Source organism: Somniosus microcephalus, chromosome 32 (assembly GCF_052327205.1).
Source record: "Somniosus microcephalus isolate GS21.2 chromosome 32, FLI_Smic_1.0, whole genome shotgun sequence".
Classification (NCBI taxonomy): Eukaryota; Metazoa; Chordata; class Chondrichthyes; order Squaliformes; family Somniosidae; genus Somniosus; species Somniosus microcephalus.
The window spans coordinates 450,855-468,712 of NC_141018.1; the positions used below are offsets into that span (position 1 = coordinate 450,855).

General features: G+C 49.8%; 1 protein-coding gene across 2 annotated transcripts in view; it reads left to right on the forward strand.

Moving 5' to 3' along the window:
- Positions 1 to 3,059: 3,059 nt before the first annotated feature.
- Positions 3,060 to 17,858, forward strand: part of idh3a (isocitrate dehydrogenase (NAD(+)) 3 catalytic subunit alpha) — a 38,651-nt gene continuing 23,852 nt past the window's right edge. Inside the window, exons 1-5 of one of the 2 annotated variants that reach the window (XM_085972032.1) lie at positions 3,060 to 3,098; positions 4,310 to 4,375; positions 11,104 to 11,187; positions 14,312 to 14,426; positions 15,959 to 16,146. In XM_085972032.1, the coding sequence (XP_085828158.1) occupies positions 3,075 to 3,098; positions 4,310 to 4,375; positions 11,104 to 11,187; positions 14,312 to 14,426; positions 15,959 to 16,146 (477 nt within the window). In that variant the 5' untranslated portion in view covers positions 3,060 to 3,074. Of the gene's footprint in view, positions 3,099 to 3,665; positions 3,766 to 4,309; positions 4,376 to 11,103; positions 11,188 to 14,311; positions 14,427 to 15,958; positions 16,147 to 17,858 lie in introns of those variants that run through there. The other variant, XM_085972031.1, reaches the window with a different exon arrangement.

Genomic DNA, 17,858 nt, shown 5'->3' on the forward strand with positions numbered 1-17,858 from the left:
CCTGCCTGCAGCGGGCCTGGAGACCAGCACCCGAGTCCCCCCTGCGCGAGGGTGAGGAGGAGTGGGAGGGGGGGGTTGCTAAACGCAATATAAAACTGAAATAAATTGTTAATTAATTCCCTAACACATAATTAACGCTCTGTAACTTCCAAACGCATCGAGACCAGGCGGACAGACAGACAGACAGAAAGACAGACAGACAGACAGAAGAGCCGCTTTATATATATAGATTAATGAGAAAATTACTTTGTCCCAATGTTTGTTTAAAAAGAAAATTGGGCAGGCGGGTCGGTAATCAGAGGACACATATTTACCTTAGTTCCCTAACACACAGAAAGTGTGGGGGAAAAAATCGTGGAAAATCAAGATGGCGGCCACTCACCTCGGTTCAGAAGGATAAGGCCCGCCCACACACGCACCGATTGGTCGACCGGTCAGGTCACCCAAGCGTAGGATTGGTCAATCGTCGAGTCACTCGACACTCAACTGTAGGAAGACCTCGACGTCACACGGTCGCTAATGAGCGGAACGCTGAACGTTTTTGGGATACCGCGGCGGGATTTTTGTCCGCGGCCGAAACGTAAATACGCCGATGACCGGTCCGGAATCGCAAGCTTTCTTTTGAGGCGACGCGTGCGTCGACGGTTACGCTCTGTAACTTCCAAACGCATCGAGACCAGGCGGACAGACAGACAGACAGAAGAGCCGCTTTATATATATAGATTAATGAGAAATTACTTTGTCCCAATGTTTTGTTTAAAAAGAAAATTGGGCAGGGCGGTCGGTAATCAGAGGACACAGATTTAAGATAATTGGCAAAAGACCCAGACGGGAGATGAAGAGAATTCTTTTACGCAGCGAACTGTTGTGATCTGGAAAGCGCTGCCTGAAAGGGCGGTGGAAGCAGATTCAGTAGTAACTTTCAAAAGGGAATTGGATAAATACTTGAAAAGTAAAAAGAATATTGCAGGGCTTGTGGGCAAAGAACAGGGGAGTGGGACTAACTGGATTGCTCCACCAAGAGCCAGGTACAGGCACGATGGGCCGAATGGCCTCCTTCTGTGCTGTATAGTTCGATGAAATATCAACTGCAACACCGGCGAGTACTTTATATCCGGGTACACGCTGCTGGGAGTGTGGGGGGGAAGTGTAGGGGGAGGAACCTCGCTCGCTGGGAGCACGTATCGGAAAATCACGTCCATTGGGTTGCAAGATTGGCGTGCCCGTGATTTCCCAGCATGCACTGCTGATGGCCCCACTCCCACCAACGTACAATCAGAGAAAGGTAAAGATGTTGTCCCCAGTGGCCCTCTGTAATAGGGGAGCTCCTTTAAAACATTATTAATTATTGAGCCCCACCAGTCTGATAGAGGTCTTCGGGGGCTCTGGCCCAGCTGGCTGCTGAAGTACTAGATCCTACTCTTTGCGAGGCAGTCAGTAGTATGAAAGCTCTTTGAATAACAGTCCCCGGTGCTGAATGAAATGATTCCCCCCCCCCCCCCCCCGGATGTCGTCACTGCTTCTTACATTTATAATCTCTTGGATGTGGTCGGTGTTATGTTTCGGGGTTTTTACTCTAGATATTCCACTTGGTTTAGCATCACCAAGCATCCCGATAGGTAGGCCGTGCATCCCCTATGAACCAGAGTGTGCCTTCACACCTGCCCAATATTTGGGTAAATTTAGTGAGGCCTTGCTGCAGTTCACCAGCTAACTGAAATATATCATGTGTCTCCATATGATCGGTAGGTGGAACAATACACACTCAGACCCAGGCTCTGCATATTAACATAAATGTATTTAACATTAGGCAGGTAAATGAACAAAATTCAGTACAAACATTGCATTTATAGCAGTCACTCCTTTTATTATTCCCCTTGATAGCTTCATTCATTGATCATTGCCAAATAATTTAGGTGACTAGTTCAAAAAATCTCCATCCAGGCATGTAATGTGAACAAACAAACCAAGGGCTTCCTCAACTACACTTGTTTCTGCATTGCCCTGTGCTGACAATATTAGCCAGACTATAATGCAGATTCCCTGCAGTTTGGAGAAACATTTAGCAGTAAATGATCTTAACCCAATGGTGTGTGTTATGGCAGGCAATGGAGAATTCTGTTGGCACTGACAGCTCCATGAGTGGAGGAGAAGGAGGCTACACCCAGCAAGGTACAATCAGGTAAATGTACCTTTTTTTATTTATTCATTGTGGGCGTCGCTGGCAGGGCTAGCATTTATTGCCCATTCCAAATTGCCCTTGAGAAGGTGGTGGTGAGCTGCCTTCTTGAACCACTGCAATCCATCATAGCAGTTTTTTTGATACGACAGTGTGGCTTGCTAGACCATTTCAGAGGGCGGTTAAGAGTCAACCACATTGCTGTGGGTCTGGTGTCACATGTAGGCCAGACCGGGTAAGGACGGCAGATTTACTTCCCTAAAGGACCTGAGGGGACATCAAGACTCACTGTACCATTTACAACTCTGACACTAGAGCACAGACTGTGGTTGCTCTGCCATTGTCTACAAGTTGCTGAGTAAGCAGAGGGTTGTGGTGATAAAACTTGTTTCCTGTGCAGCTAGAAAATAAGAGAAAGATCAGTGTACTGCACCCCAATTGTGACATTAATTGTTCCCATCGGCTGTAGAAAAGTTTTGAACAGCCGGGGCTCTTTTCTCTAGAAAAGGGAAGGCTGAGGGGAGACCTGATGAGAGGTCTTTAAGATAATTAAAGGGTTTGATGGGCAGACATAGAGGTGTTTCCACTTGTGGGGAAGACCAGAACTAGGGGTCATTAATATAAAGATAGTCACTAATAAATTCAATCGGGAATTCAGGAGAAACTTCTTTACCCAGAGAGTGGTAAGAATGTGCGACTCGCTACCACAGGGAGAGGTTGAAGTGAATCATGTAGATGCATTTAAGAGGAAGCTGGATAAGCACATGAGGGAAAAAGAAACAGAGGGTTATGCTGATGGAGTGAGATGAAGAGGGGTGTGAGGAGGCTGGTGTGGATAAACCCCGGCACGGACCTGTGTGCCGAGCAGCCTGCCTCTGGGCTGTGAATACTGAGCATGCCACAATGGGCATTATTTTTGGTATTTCGGGAAGCAATATTTGTTTTGTCCAGTTCAGAGCTTGGTAGCAGGAATGTGATGAGGGGGAAGGTAGAGTACCAGGGGCAGAGAGAGCCGGGTTAAATTACACTCTGTTGATGCACACTTGGTGCTTGCCAGCTCAACCTGCTGCAGACAGGCACTGAGCTCCACAGGCTCACCCTGCACTGGGTGACCCTTGCTCACCCTGCTGACCCTTGCTCACCCTGCACTGGGTGACCCTTGCTCAGCCTACACTGGGTGACCCTTGCTCACCCTGCTGACCCTTGCTCACCCTGCACTGGGTGACCCTTGCTCAGCCTACACTGGGTGACCCTTGCTCACCCTGCTGACCCTTGCTCACCCTGGTGACCCTGGCCTGGATGACCTTTACCACGGTCAGGCTGAGGGGAGTGGGCGGGGCCAGAGGGCCTGCCGCGGTACATCTGATTGGCCGGGGCCGGGTGCCATGGTAACCAAGGGGCGGGGCTTGCGCTTCAGCGTGGCTGTGATCGGCAGGATCGCGGTCCAATGATAACCCGAAGGGCGGGGCTCACGCGGCTGCGGGTGCCTGTGATTGGCCGGAGCTGAGTGCCATGGTAACTGGGGGCGGGTCGCGGTTCCGGGTCGCTGCAGCGCGAAGATGGCGGCTGGTTTGTGGCGGAAAACGGTGAGAGGAGCCGAGAGCCTGCGGCCCGGTGGGGGGAGAGCCGTGGAGACCGGGCCCAGCCCCGGCTTTGGGGAACAGCGGGAGGCCGGGGCGCGCTTGCCCTTTGAAAGTTAGCGGGAGGCCGGGCTGCCCCACATGGGCGCTGGGTGGGCGGAAGGGAAGCCGCCGCCCGCTGGCTGAGGGAGGTGGGCGGGGATTGGCCCCGTGCTCGGCTGGCGGCACCTCCCAGTGCGGCCCGGGGCGGGGGGTGAGCCCGGTGCCGGGGCGGGGAGGGGGTGAGGCCGGGGGGTGAGCGGGCAGGAGCCGAGCCCGGGGGGTGAGTGGGCAGGAGCCGAGCCCGGTGCCGGGGCGGGGAGCAGGTGAGCCCGGGGGGTGAGCGGGCAGGAGCCGAGCCCGGGGGGTGAGCGGGCAGGAGCCGAGCCCGGGGGGTGAGCGGGCAGGAGCCGAGCCCGGGGGGTGAGCGGGCAGGAGCCGAGCCCGGTGCCCGGGGAGGGGGTGAGCCTGGGTGAAGCTGTGCTGACATTTCTCCTGTTTGTTCCCCCAGGTTTCCCATGTACTGGGGGCGGTGAAGAGCCCGAGCCCGAGCCCGGTCTCCAGGACCCTGTCTGATGTGAGTATCTCAGGTGCTGCCCGGGTCACCATGACCTTCTCTCGGATCACCCGGAGGCCATATCCTCGGGGCTGCTTTATCATTACAGGCTGTGATATTTCTTCACCCAGAGAGTGGTGAACCTGTGGAATTCTCTACCACAGAAGGCAGTAGAGGCCAGTTCATTAAATATATTCAAGAAGGAGTTGGATATATTTCTTAAGGCTAAAGGGATCAAGAGATATGGAGAGAAGGCAGGGACAGGGTACTGAATTTGGATGATCAGCCATGATCTCATTGAATGGCGGAACAGGCTTGAGGGGCCGAATGGCCTACTCCTGCTCCTATCTTCTATGTTTCTTTAACAGTAATGCTAATTCACCATCATATTAGCATAACCTGCTGTTGGCACCCAGCATAAAGTCATGCTTTGCAGATCTGGCTATTCTAAATGAAAATCTCGGCAGGCATGTGTTCCTAGGCATTACAGCCTGTGTCAACAGCTCATACATACAGTCATAGAGTCATAATGGCACAGAAGGAGGCCATTCGGCCCATCGAGTCCGTGCCGGCTCTCTGTAGAGCAATCCAGTCAGTCCCAGTCCCCCGCTCTATCCCCGTAGCCCTGCAAGTTTATTTCCCTCAAGTGCCTTTCCAGTCTCCCCTTGAAAACATTGAGTGTGTCCGCTTCCACCACTTCCGTCGGCAGCGAGTTTCAGGTCTTCACCACTCGCTGCGTAAAAAAGTTTTTCCTCACGTCCCCCCTGTATCTCTTGCCCAAAAGGAATAGCCTATCCAAACCTGTCATAATGTTGTACTCCTCTATCAAATCACCCCTCCTTTGCTCTAATGAAAACAAATCCAGCTTCTCCAACCTGTCCTTGTAGCTAAGATCCCCCATCCCCAGAACCATTCTGGTAAATCTCCTCTGCACCCTCTCAAGTACCTTCACATCCTTCCTAAAGTGTGGTGACCAGAACTGGACGCAATACTCCAGTTGTGGCCTAACCAGCGCTTTATAAAGATTCAGCATAACTTCTCTACTTTTGTACTCAATACCTCTATTTATGAAGCCCAAGATCCCATATGCTTTGCTAACCACTCTCTCAATATGTTCAGGGACCTATGCACATTAACTCCCAGGTCCCTCTGTCCCTGCTCACTCTTTAATACTGTGCCATTAAGTGTATATTGCCTCTCCCTGTTCCTTCTGCCAAAATGCATCACCTCACACTTCTCTGTATTAAATTCCATCTGCCACATGTCTGCCCGTTTTGCTAGCCTTTCTATGTCCCATGTAGGGTGTTTTTTATTAAATAAGTTCTCAGGATGTGGGCATCACTGGCAAGGCCAGCATTTATTGCCCATCCCTAATTGCCCTTGAGAAGGTGGTGGTGAGCCGCCTTCTTGAACCGCTGCAGTCCGTGTGGTGAAGGTACTCCCACAGTGCTGTTAGGGAGGGAGTTCCAGGATTTTGACCCAACGACGATGAAGGTTCGGCGATATACTTCTAAGTCAGGATGGTGTGTGACTTGGAGGGGAACTTGGAGGTGGTGGTGTTCCCCTGCGCCTGCTGCCCTTGTCCTTCTAGGTGGAAGAGGTCGCGAGTTTGGGAGGTGCTGTTGAAGAAGCCTTGGCGAGTTGCTGCAGTGCATCTTGTAAATGGTACACACTGCAGCCACGGTGCCTCGGTGGTGGAGGGAGTGAATGTTTAAGGTGGTGGATGGGGTGCCAATCAAGCCGGCTGCTTTGTGCTGGATGGTGTCGAGCTTCTTGGGGCTGCACTCATCCAGGCAAGTGGAGAGTATTCCATCACGCTCCGGACTTGTGCCTTGTGGATGGTGGAAATTCTTTGGGGAGTCAGGAGGTGAGACGCTCGCTGCAGAATACCTAGCCTCTGACCTGCTCTTGTAGCCACATTATTTATGTGGCTGGTTCAGTTAAGTTTCTAGTCAATGGTGACCCCCCCAGGATGTTGTTGGTGGGGGATTCGGCGATGGTAATGCTGTTGAATGTCAAGGGGAGGCGATTAGACTCTCGCTTGTTGGAGATAGTCATTGCCTGGCACTTGTGTAGTGCGAATGTTAGTTGCCACTTATCAGCCCAAGCCTGAACGTCATCCAGGTGTTGCTGCATTTGGACATGGACTGCTTCATTAGCTGAGGAGTTGCGAATGGAATTGAACACTGTGCAGTCATCAGCGAACATCCCCACTTCTGACCTTATGATGGAGGTAAGGTCATTGATGAAGCAGCTGAAGATGGTTGGGACTAGGACACTGCCCTGAAGAACTCCTGCAGCGATGTCCTGGGGCTGTGATGATTGACCTCCAACCACCACAACCACCTTCCTTTGTGCTAGGTATGACTCCAGCCAGTGGAGAGTTTTCCCCCCGATTCCCATTGACTTCAGTTTTATTAGGGCTCCTTCATGCCACACTCGGTCAAATGCTGCCTTGATGTCTAGGGCAGTCACTCTCGTCTCGCCTCTGAAGTCAACTCCTTTGTCCATGTTTGGACCAAGGCCGTAATGAGGTCAGGAGCCGAGTGGTCTTGGCGGAACCCAAACTGTGCATCGCTGAGCAGGTTATTGGTGAGTAAGTGCGGCTTGATAGCACTGTCGATGACACCTTCCATCACTTTGCTGATGATTGAGAGTAGACTGATGGGGCGGTGATTGGCCGAATTGGATTTGTCCTGCCTTTTGTGGACAGGACATACCTGGGCGGTTTTCCACATTGTTGGATAGATGTCAGGTGAGGAGGACTTTGCAGGGTCGACTGGGCTGGGTGTGCCACTGTCGTGTCCGAAGCCGAGGTCGATGCTGGGTGGTCCATCCGGTTTCATTCTTAGTATTGTTTTTCGTAGCGGTTTGTTACAACTGAGTGGCTTGCTGGGCCATTTCAGAGGGCAGTTAAGAGTCAACCACATTGCTGTGGGTCTGGAGTCACATATAGGCCAGACCGGGTAAGGACGGCAGATTTCCTTCCCTAAAGGACATTAGTGAACCAGATGAGTTTTTATGACAGTCCGATAGTTTCATGGTTCCCATTACCATTTATTCCAGATTTACTAAAAAAAAAAAAATTCCCAAAGGTGGGATTTGAACTCATGTCTCTGGATCATTAGTCCAGGCCTCTGGATTACTAGTCCAGTAAGCTAACCACTATGCTACCGTTCCCTTGAGAATGCAGTGGTTCAAAAAGACACAGTCTGAGGTGAAGGAACTCCCACAGAGCTGCTAGCTAGGGAGTTCCAGGATTGTCACCCAGCGACGATAAAGGAATGTAGAGAGAACTTAAGTTATTTGAATGTATGTGGATAAAGTTTAATTTACAGATGGGTACAGAACAAGTCCTGTGATCAATCTGAAGTATTCCTTGATTGGCTGTTGACTTTCGAAGCTTGCTTTTCACTTGCATCAGATAAAGCCCTGGGGAAACAGCATCTGGGGTCCTGGAGTTATACAGCACAGAAAGAGGCCCTTCGGCCCATCGTGTCTGCGCCACCCATCAAGCTCTATTCTAATCCCATTTTCCAGCACTTGGTCCGTAGCCGTAGTATGACGGTCACCCTACTTCTACAGGGAAATCGTGTTAATGGAGCAGGTTGAATGCAGACTACAAAGTTAATGCTAACATTAAAGGGCAAGTGGGTGATTTAGGGCATTTTATTTTAGATTGTGAAGGGTTTTGATCAATTAGAAACCTGCTTTTCTGCTATATAGAGAATTCCAGAACCAGGGGGCATGCACTCAAAATAAGGGACTCGAACCTCAATAGACAATTCAGCCAAAATGTATTTAGCAAGAGAGTGATAAACCATGAAACTTGATGGGTTATTAAAAATTTAAGAATTCATATATTCCTGGCATCTAAAAGGATTTCTACTCAAAATTCAATAAATGAGATGTGACGGGAGAGAAATGGTGAATGAGCTGGAGTAGAGCTCTCTGACTGGAATATATTCATAGAATCATACAGCACAGGAGGAGGCCACTCGGCCCGCTGTGCCGGTGCTGGCTCTTTGAAAGAGCAGTCGTGCTCAGACCCACCCCCCAGCTGTTTGTCCATAACCCGGTGAGCTCCTCATCCTCCAGAACCCGTCCAACTCCCTTTTAAATTATCGATGGAACCAGCTTCCACCACCTCTCCAGATCGAGCATTCCAGATCCCCACAACTCAGAGTGAAAAAAATTCTCCTCATCTCCCCTCTGGATCTTTTTCCAGTGATTTTGAATCTGTGACCTCTAGTTCTAGTACTGTTGTATTATTCAGTGGTGGCATCAGCAGCTGCTCCTTGCTTATAGTGCTTGCTTCGCTGCTGTCGTCACTAATCCTGCTGTGCCACTTAGTCTGTCGTCTGAAGCATTTAATGCTTCTGCTGTAAAGCTGTCCGAATAAACAGGCTACCTGCTGCTGAGGGAAGTGCCCACTGCCTGTGGTCTGTATCCAGCAGTGGGGAAACCTCCACAATGCAAACATTGTGTGTGTTGGAGCTGATGCAGGCGCCCCCTTGCCTGTGACATTAATCGGGTGTCCGCCTCGTCGTTGAGTGTGATGCTATCAGATTAGATTTTCTCGGTGTGAAGATGACATTTCAAGGGCAAATGATTGTTGGGCAATGGTAAATATGTTCACACAATGCAGGGCTGTTACTGGGTTTTAGATCGCGTCTCTGATTGTGATTTCCAGATCCAATCGTTTTCAGCAAAGGAATGTAATGAAAATGTCAGATAATTGTAATATCCATGAAATCTCAATGCTGGTTTTCTGGTGTACAGATCGCAAGGTCATTCGAAGTATCTGTTAGGAATATTATGTCGGCAAGCAACTTTGAGTGATGCCCCTGGGCAATACTTCCTGTGTTAAATGGTTGTGAAATAATGTGATGTGGACAAGCCTATAAAATCACTTCACCTATTGAAGGATTATGAACAAACCTAGTAACTGATTGCTGGATACAGTTAACAGAAAGCACAGCTGCTTTGCATGCTGTTGCTGGATGCCCGTAATGTCCCTCATGTACTTCTATATATGGGATTGGAACAGTTATCTACAGCAGGGGTTCTCACCAGGGGGTCCGCAAAAAGGTTTTAAAGGGTCCGCCAGATCCTACACAACATCCTACCCATCACGCACTCCTGATTGGTTGGAGGACCTGCTCGGTCCTCTAGCCCCTCTGGGGCTCATGTCAATTGCCCAGGTAGTGTGAGCTTAGCATGCGTGAGCGGTGCTGGCTGGTGGAGACGCAGCAGGTAAGAGCTCTGGAGGGAGTGGGTTAATAAACTCCAGGGGGACCGGTTCCCAGGTCTGCCCCGGCCGGAAAGTGCAGTGTAAGCGCCAAACTCCCATCTGTAAATGTTGGAGAAATGGTGACTGGTTAGGGAGTGTCTGTAAATGAAGGGGAATGGTGACTGGTCAGGGAGTGTCTGTAAATGAAGGGGAATGGTGACTGGTCAGGGAATGTCTGTAAATGAAGGGGAATGGTGACTGGTCAGGGAGTGTCTGTAAATGAAGGGGAATGGTGACTGGTCAGGGAGTGTCTGTAAATGAAGGGGAATGGTGACTGGTCAGGGAGTGTCTGTAAATGAAGGGGAATGGTGACTGGTCAGGGAGTGTCTGTAAATGAAGGGGAATGGTGACTGGTCAGGGAGTGTCTGTAAATGAAGGGGAATGGTGACTGGTCAGGGAGTGTCTGTAAATGAATGAGAATGGTGACTGGTCAGGGAGTGTCTGTAAATGAAGGGGACTGGTGACTGGTCAGGGAGTGTCTGTAAATGAAGGGGAATGGTGACTGGTCAGCACCTCATACATTCCAGAGTGCCTCTCCTAGCCTTGGTATCTCCTACCCTAAACCCAACATCCTAATGGTAACCCTGATCCCTAACCCTGCCCCGTAACTCTCAAATCTTAACCCGAAACACTTAATGTAATCCCCAACCCCTAACTGTAACACCCTAACAATACTCCTAATGTCTGTCACCAATCCCTAAAGTTTATGTGTTTAATTGTATAAGTTTTCAAATCCCTCCATGGCCTCGCCCCTCCCTATCTCAGTAATCTCCTCCAACCCCCCCGAGTTATCTGCGCTCCTCCAATTCTGGCCTCTTCCGGATTTCACTCGTGCCACCATTGGTGGCCGTGCCTTCAGCTGCCAAGGCCCTAAGCTCTGGAACTCCCTCCCTAAGCCTCTCCACCTCACTACCTCTCCTCCTTTAAGACGCTCCTTAAAACCTACCTCTTTTGATCAAGCTTTTGGTCACCTGCCCTAATTTCTCCTTATGTGGCTCTGTGTCAAATTTTGTGTGAAATCGTTCCTGTGAAGCGCCGTGGGACGTTTTACTACGTTAAAGGCGCTGTATAAATACAAGTTGTGTGTTACAGGGGGTCCGTGGAATTGTTCTAGCACGGCAGGGAGGGGCTTCAAAAGCAGAAAAGGTTGAGAATCCCAGATCTGCAGTACTTGTTAAGTATTGTACTCTGTGACATTGCCAAGAATGTCTTGACACTTAAACACATACCCTAAGTCTGCTTCAAGACCAGTTGGTACTTGTTTCTAAGCACCATCTTTATTTTACCTGCATGTAGAAACTCTCCTGTTATAATGGGCCACCAGCTGGTGTGGCAGAGCCACTGCACAAAGCAGTGCTGTAAATATAACTGCAGATTTGAAATTCTACTTTCAGCCGAATGTGCAGGATTCGATGCTGCCAGGAGTTTCTGTTAACTCTTCTATTTATCTTTTCAGGTGCGGACTGTAACATTAATCCCAGGTGATGGCATTGGTCCAGAGATATCAGACGCTGTAATGAAGATCTTTGATGTTGCTGAAGTAAATGCCTTTTAAGTTCTTGCTCACAGGGTGATTGTATAATGTAGATGTTGAATTCAGATACTTTATTTAATCAAATGACTTTTGTTTTAAGGTTATAGATTTTCAATTCTCTCCCTGAGCTTAGTGGGGTTTTGTGCAGTTGCTTTGCTTTATAAATTGAGCTGTCATTTTCCCTGTTGAATGCAATGGAGAACTTGACACAAAAGTGGCAGTTTTTAGAGCATGTTACTGTCTTGATCTTTTACTTATGGTTTCAAATTTTATTTTGACATCTGCAAAGGGACCGTTAAGGTGTCAGCCTTGGCTCAGTGGGTCGCACTCTCACCTCGAGTCAGAAGGTTGTGGGTTTGAGTCCCAGCCCAGAGACTCCAGCACGTAATCTAGTCTGACACTCCCAGTGCGGTGCTGAGGGAGCGCTGCACTGTCGGAGGTGCCGTCTTTCGGATGAGACGTTAAACTGAGGGCCCCGTCTGCTCTCCCAGGTGGATGTAAAAGATCCCACGGCACTGTTTGAAGAAGAGCTGTGGCGTCCTGGCCAACATTTATCCCTCAACCAGCATCACTAAAACAGATTATCCGGCCATTTATTTCATTGCTGTCTGTGGGAGCTTGCTGTGTGTAAATCGGCTGCCGTGTTTCCCACATTATAACACTGACTACACTTCAAAAGTACTTCATTGGCTGTAAAGCGCTTTGGGACTCCTGAGGTCATGAAAAGCGCTGTAGAAATGCAAGGCTTTCTTTATTAAAGAGCTATCCAATTTTTTTTTGAAGAATCAAAGGGCTACAAACAATGTTCCCTCTAATTTTGCTTGGGGCTGCGCGGGCAATTCAAAATACTGCACGTGTGCGGATTTTGTATTGAAAAGCCGGCTGCGCGGGTTCCCTGGAGCGCTCTGCGCGGCCGCACAGGTTACAGGGAACCATTGTCACGAGCAGTTTGGTAAGTGCAGTGGTGGGCAGCAGTTTTGTGAAATTGGCACAGCACTGTGCATGAAACACTTTGGCCTAGAAATTCGGTATAGCCGCATTTGGGGCGCTAGTCCTGGCGATGCGCAAAGTTTAGCGCCAGGCGCAATTTAGCGCCACCTAGCGCGATATTGGGCTGCAGCGCCCCTAAAGGTGATTGTGGCGCTAAATCAGGCGCTGCACGCTACTCTTAAGGCGCTAACCCGGTGGCGCAACCCAATTTCGCCGCGGCGGGGCGCAGCGAGGGTGCTGTCAATAATCACTTTCCCAGAGACACACTGGTGCCGGCCAGCTCTTACAGGGGCAGGTCAATTGGCATCACCAGACACACTGCCTTGTAGGCCTTCAAAGCGGTGGGAGCCTACCTGTGGCGCACCAGCCTAGCAAGACATGGAAAGGGTGAGGCAGAGGGCGGAACGCCTCACTGATGGGGCATTGGATGCTTTGGTTGGCGCAGTGGAATCAAGGCCAAGGAAGATGGTCGGAATGTGATTTATGTTTTGGACAGTCTCCCGGGTGTGAGAGGCAGTTATGTGTCAGTGTATTAGTTTTGCTTTCTGTTGCCATAGCTTTCTCATGTTTGAAGGAACCACATTTTGTGTAATGAAACACTTTCTTCATTTACAATGGCCATGCCTTCTATTTACATGCATCTTGCCCTTCACAGGCTTGGGGGTATCAGACCGGTTCCATTCCTGTTCTTGGAATGGTAGCAAGCATTCCGTGAGAGGGGCCTAGAAGCTACTTCTGATCAGCCTCTGACGCGCAGCCTGAGAAGAGCAGGCCAGCAGGCATCTTCTCAGCCACCGACAGAGATGTCCTGCACCTTATCTGAGGCTGCAGATCTGGCTGAAGCAGCTGGCACAGCTCAGTCACCACCTCCTTTCTAAATCGCAGCCTTCTGACACACTGCTCCTACATGTTCATGTAGGAAAACTGCTGTCTGAAAACCCTGCCAGCGTAAGGTCTGTTGGCCCTCCTCCGTCTGGCCATGCCCGCCCCCCCTCTCCCAGCGTCTCAGTGCCCTTTCCAGATGATTCAGCAGCAGGACGTTCCCCTCCAATGCAGCCCCCATAATAAGTGCCCACAGGAAGGTTCCCCGTTGTCAAGGCTCACCAACAGCAAGGTGCTGGTCAGAAGGCTGAAGATCGTCTGCCTGCGCTGGCTCAGTGGTCAAATGGCTCTCAGTGTGCAGCTCAGCAACTCTTTGTAGCTCTCGAGGAAGTTGTGCTCCAAAAATGGCTGCCGCTTTTAAACCACACCAGTCCCCTTTAAATAACGCGCCTCCAGCCCGAGAGCGACTTGATAAGGTCCAGGTAAGCTGTCACTATTAGCGCCAGGCGCTACGGAGGAGGGCGCCGCTGAATTTCCGCTCCGGGGCGCCCAAAAGGCATTGCACACTCAAATGACGTCATAATCAGCCTGCGCCCATGAGCGGGCGCTAAGATTTAGCACCAGCGCTAAATGCATGCTCAATATGGGGCTAGGCGTCTTACGCCCGCCCGGAAATTGGCTAGCGCCCCACTTCTCGGCCTCTTTAGGCGTTAATCGGTGGCGCTAACAACCGAATTTCTCCCCCTTTATATTTAAAAAAAAAAAAAAAATACAATTTGTTTAAATTTTGATCCCAAATCAGTTTAACTATCCAGAAAAATACTCCAGCCCAGCCCAGCCATCTTGTAACGAAGCAGCGACCAGTTAACTGCCTGAGGGAGATTCCCAGAATGTCGACTCGACTGTGGAAGGTGCGCGGTGGAGGGAGAATCCAGGGGGGGAAAGAGAGCACCGGGTTCCCTAAACCCTCCCATGTCGGAGCAGGAGGGTGCGCTGTCCCTAAATTTCAGCTATCCCGCCACTGAGCCAAGGGGGGTGGCACAAGGGAGAGGATTGCGCGTGATTCCAATTTTAAACAGGTTGGAGTTGGAGATGTCATTGTTTATGGTACAAAGCACCCGTGTGGTACTCAGTCTTGTAACTCGGGTAGCAGCTGTTGGCTGGTTTTGTCTTGTTCCAAGCAGTTTTTAAGGTGACAAGTTACCTCATTCACCATAAGCACTTGGGGCAATGAAGAACAATTGAAGTTGTAGCTGCAAGGTTAAGTTGAGGACGAAAGCAACGTGTGTTCTCACTGTAGTCTCCTTGCCTTTTGAAGGTTCCCATTCGTTGGGAAGAGAGGACCGTTGCAGCCATTCAAGCACCGAGTGGAAAATGGATCATTCCCCCAGAGGCTAAAGAATCCATGGATGCAAACAAAATCGGACTGAAAGGTGCATAGTAGGTGCTGGAGCTAAAACCTGCTCAGTGGTTGATGTTTGTATTGGGTTTCCGTTTAGAAGGCTTTGGTTTTACAGGCATGACTGGTGGTGAGGCGGGGGAAGAGAAGGTCCTGCTTGCCTTGTCTCTGCTCTGTGGAGCAGGTGCTGTCCCAGGCCTGTATCTATACCACCATCATGAACCATCTGCTGGGAGGTGCATGAGGCATCGCTCTGCCCTCCCCCAGTGCAGAAACTCCTCACTCTTGCACAATGCCTGCCCTTTTTTCCCCACCACCCACAGTGCGGGGGCGAGAAGTAGCTTGGCACACAGGAGGGGTAAGCCTGCGCTCTGCCAATCTGGGCTGTACATTGGTGCTTGAGCTCATCCAAAACTCAGCCGCCTGTGTCCTAACTCGCACCAAGTCCCGTTCACCCATCACCCCTGTGCTCGCCAACCTACATTGGCTCCTGGTTAAGCAACACCTCGATTTCAAAATTCTCATCCTTGTTTTCAAATCCCTCCATAGCCTCACCCCCCCTCCCTATCTCCTCCAGCCCCACAACCCCCGAAATATCTGCGCTCCTCTAATTCTGGCCTCTTGAGCATCCCTGATTTTAACTGCTCCACCATTGGCGGCCGTGCCTTCAGCTGCCTGAGCCCTAAGCTCTGGAATTCCCTCCCTAAACCTCTCCGCCTCTCAACATTTCTTTCCTCCTTTAAGACACTCCTTAAAACCTACCTCTTTGACCAAGCTTTCGGTCACCTGCCCTAATATCTCCTTATGTGGCTCGGTGTGAAATTTTGTTTGATAACCGCTCCTGTGAAGCTCCTTGGGGCGTTTTACTAGGTTAAAGGCGCTGTATAAATACAGGTTGTTGTTGAGCGGCCCCTCGTGCAATCTCTGCTTTTTGTTGCTCACCTCATGTACTGTGACTGTCCACCCACACGCATACCTCCGCGCAATGCTCTGTTCAGACTTGGTTGCAGTTTTGCATTAAAAATACTAAATCTGGTTTAATAGCTTCAAATTATGTGTAAAATGGATGAGTAACTTAGTTTAAAATATTACTGTCCTGAGGGCTTCAGATTTCAGTGCCTTGCCATATCCACAACTTGCTTGAGTAAAGATTTTTTTATCCGCCAGCAATATCAAATTGGTTTGAATTACGTTGCAACTTTTTAGTTCTTAAAACCAACATGATTTAGGAACTAGAAAAGAACCACTTCTGTCAGAACTGACTGTTGTATTTTCCCTCATTCACCCTGGGCCCCTGTCCCAGCGTGCTCACCTTAGTTTCCTCTGTTACAGTGAGCTATGTGGGCACTGATTGGTGCCATGAGTTGTCTTAAGATGGCTGGTTAAAAATCACCTGGCAACCCGTTCCACTGACATCCTGAACTCTTGATGCATTTTTAGTTAATCTGGTCCCAGGTTGCCTCACACCAGAAATTTTTTCAGACTGCAGTTTCCTTTTGATGTATGATTAATCAATGCAGATACGACTTGCTGGCAAATGTTTAATGGACAGTTCTAAACTTTCAGGCCCCTTGAAGACTCCTATTGCAGCTGGGCATCCTTCGATGAATTTACTACTTCGCAAGACCTTTGACCTTTATGCAAATGTGCGTCCCTGTGTCTCAATCGAAGGTTTTAAGACTCCATATAGTGGTGTGGACCTGGTTACCATTAGAGAAAACACAGAAGGAGAGTACAGTGGCATAGAACATGTGGTGAGTTACTGTTTGTAGTGAATTATACTGTGGTTTTATTGTGTTCTTGGTGCGTGGGTGATGCTGACAGGGCCGAATACATTGCTTATCCCCAGTTGTCCTGATGTGGTGGTGGGTCTTCTCCTTGAACCGCTGTCAGCCATGACTCGTGGGCAGCACCCTCGCCTCTGAGTCAGAAGGTTGTGGGTTCAAGTCCCCACTCCAGAGACTTGTGCACAAAAACCTAGGCTGACACTCCAGTGCGGTGCTGAGGGACTGCTGCACTGTCGGAGGTGCCATCTTTCAGATGAGACACTAAACTCTGTCGATCATACGTGCTGCAAGCACACTGTGCTGGTGGTGCAGGGAGTGGATATTGAGACCCGTGACCGGCACCAATCAATCGAGCTGCTCTGTGCTGGAGAGGGTAAAACTGAGAGTGTTGCGGCTGCACTCAGCTAGGCGAGTGGTATGAATTCCATCACACTCCTGACTTGAGGCTTGTAGATGGTGGAGAGGCTTTGAGGGGTCAGGAGGTGAGCCACTTGTCAGAATGTCCAACTTCCTCCCTGTCTTTGTAGCCGCCATGTTGACGTGGCTGGTTCAGTTCAGCTGGTGAATAGTGACCCCCCCCCTCCCCCGCCACCCCAACCTTCCTTTCCCCAGCGAGATGTTGATGGTGGAGGACTCGGCAATGGTGATGCTGTTGTGAAGGCCATGGGGAGATGACTGGGCTTTCTCTTGTCTGAGATGGTCATTACCTTATCTGCCAGTGTTCAGCCCAAGCCTGGATGTTTTCTAGGTCCTGCTGTAGGCTGGTTTGGGCTGCTTCGTTATCGGAGGAATTGCGAATGAAGTTGAACGCTGTGCAAGCATCACCGACTCGTCCCACTTCTGATCGTGTGGTGGAGGAAAGATCATCGATGAAGCACCTGAAGATGGTTGAGCTGAAGATGATGTCCTGAGGCTTTAATGACTGGCCTCTGACAATCACACCCAACTTCCTTTGCCTCGCGTCTGGTTCCAGCCACAGGAAGGTTTTGCCTTTGACTCTCTTCTAACTTCAGTTTTGCTGAGGTTTCCTTGGTGCTGTGCGTGGTGGAACGCTGTCTTGATGTTGAGGGCTGCTTCGCTCGCCTCTTCTCCACCAGCTCTTGTCCATGTTTGGATCAAGGTCCAATCTCATCTGTGAACATGCCCATTGCCGTAGTGGTACCAAGCACCAAGGTAGTTCTCATTGTATAAAGTTTGTATAATTTCAAGCCTAAAGGGACCTGGAGGGAAGGGTAATTGAGAGAGAAACCTGACAGAAGTATCTCTTGGAGAGCAGAATTATTGCTAAATGAGCTGTGGACAAGAGCTGCCCAGCAGCAGTGAGGAGATGTTTGCCACAGTTGAGGCACTCGATGGAACTTTCCTCTCAGTAAATGGGATAAGATGGCTACAGGAACAAATAAAATACAGGTGACTGCTGGATCTCTTGGAACCAATCTGGCTCCCTCTCACTCGCCGCCTCTTGCTGAAAACCTTGAAAAGAAAGAAAGACTTGCATTTCTATAGCGCCTTTCACGACCACCGGACGTCTCATAGCTCTTTACAGCCACTGAAGTAATTTTGGAGTTTAGTCACTGTTGTAATGTGGGAAACGTGGTAGCCAATTTGCACACAGCAAGCTCCCACAAACAGCAATGTGATAGTGACCAGATAATCTGTTTTTGTTATGTTGGTTGAGG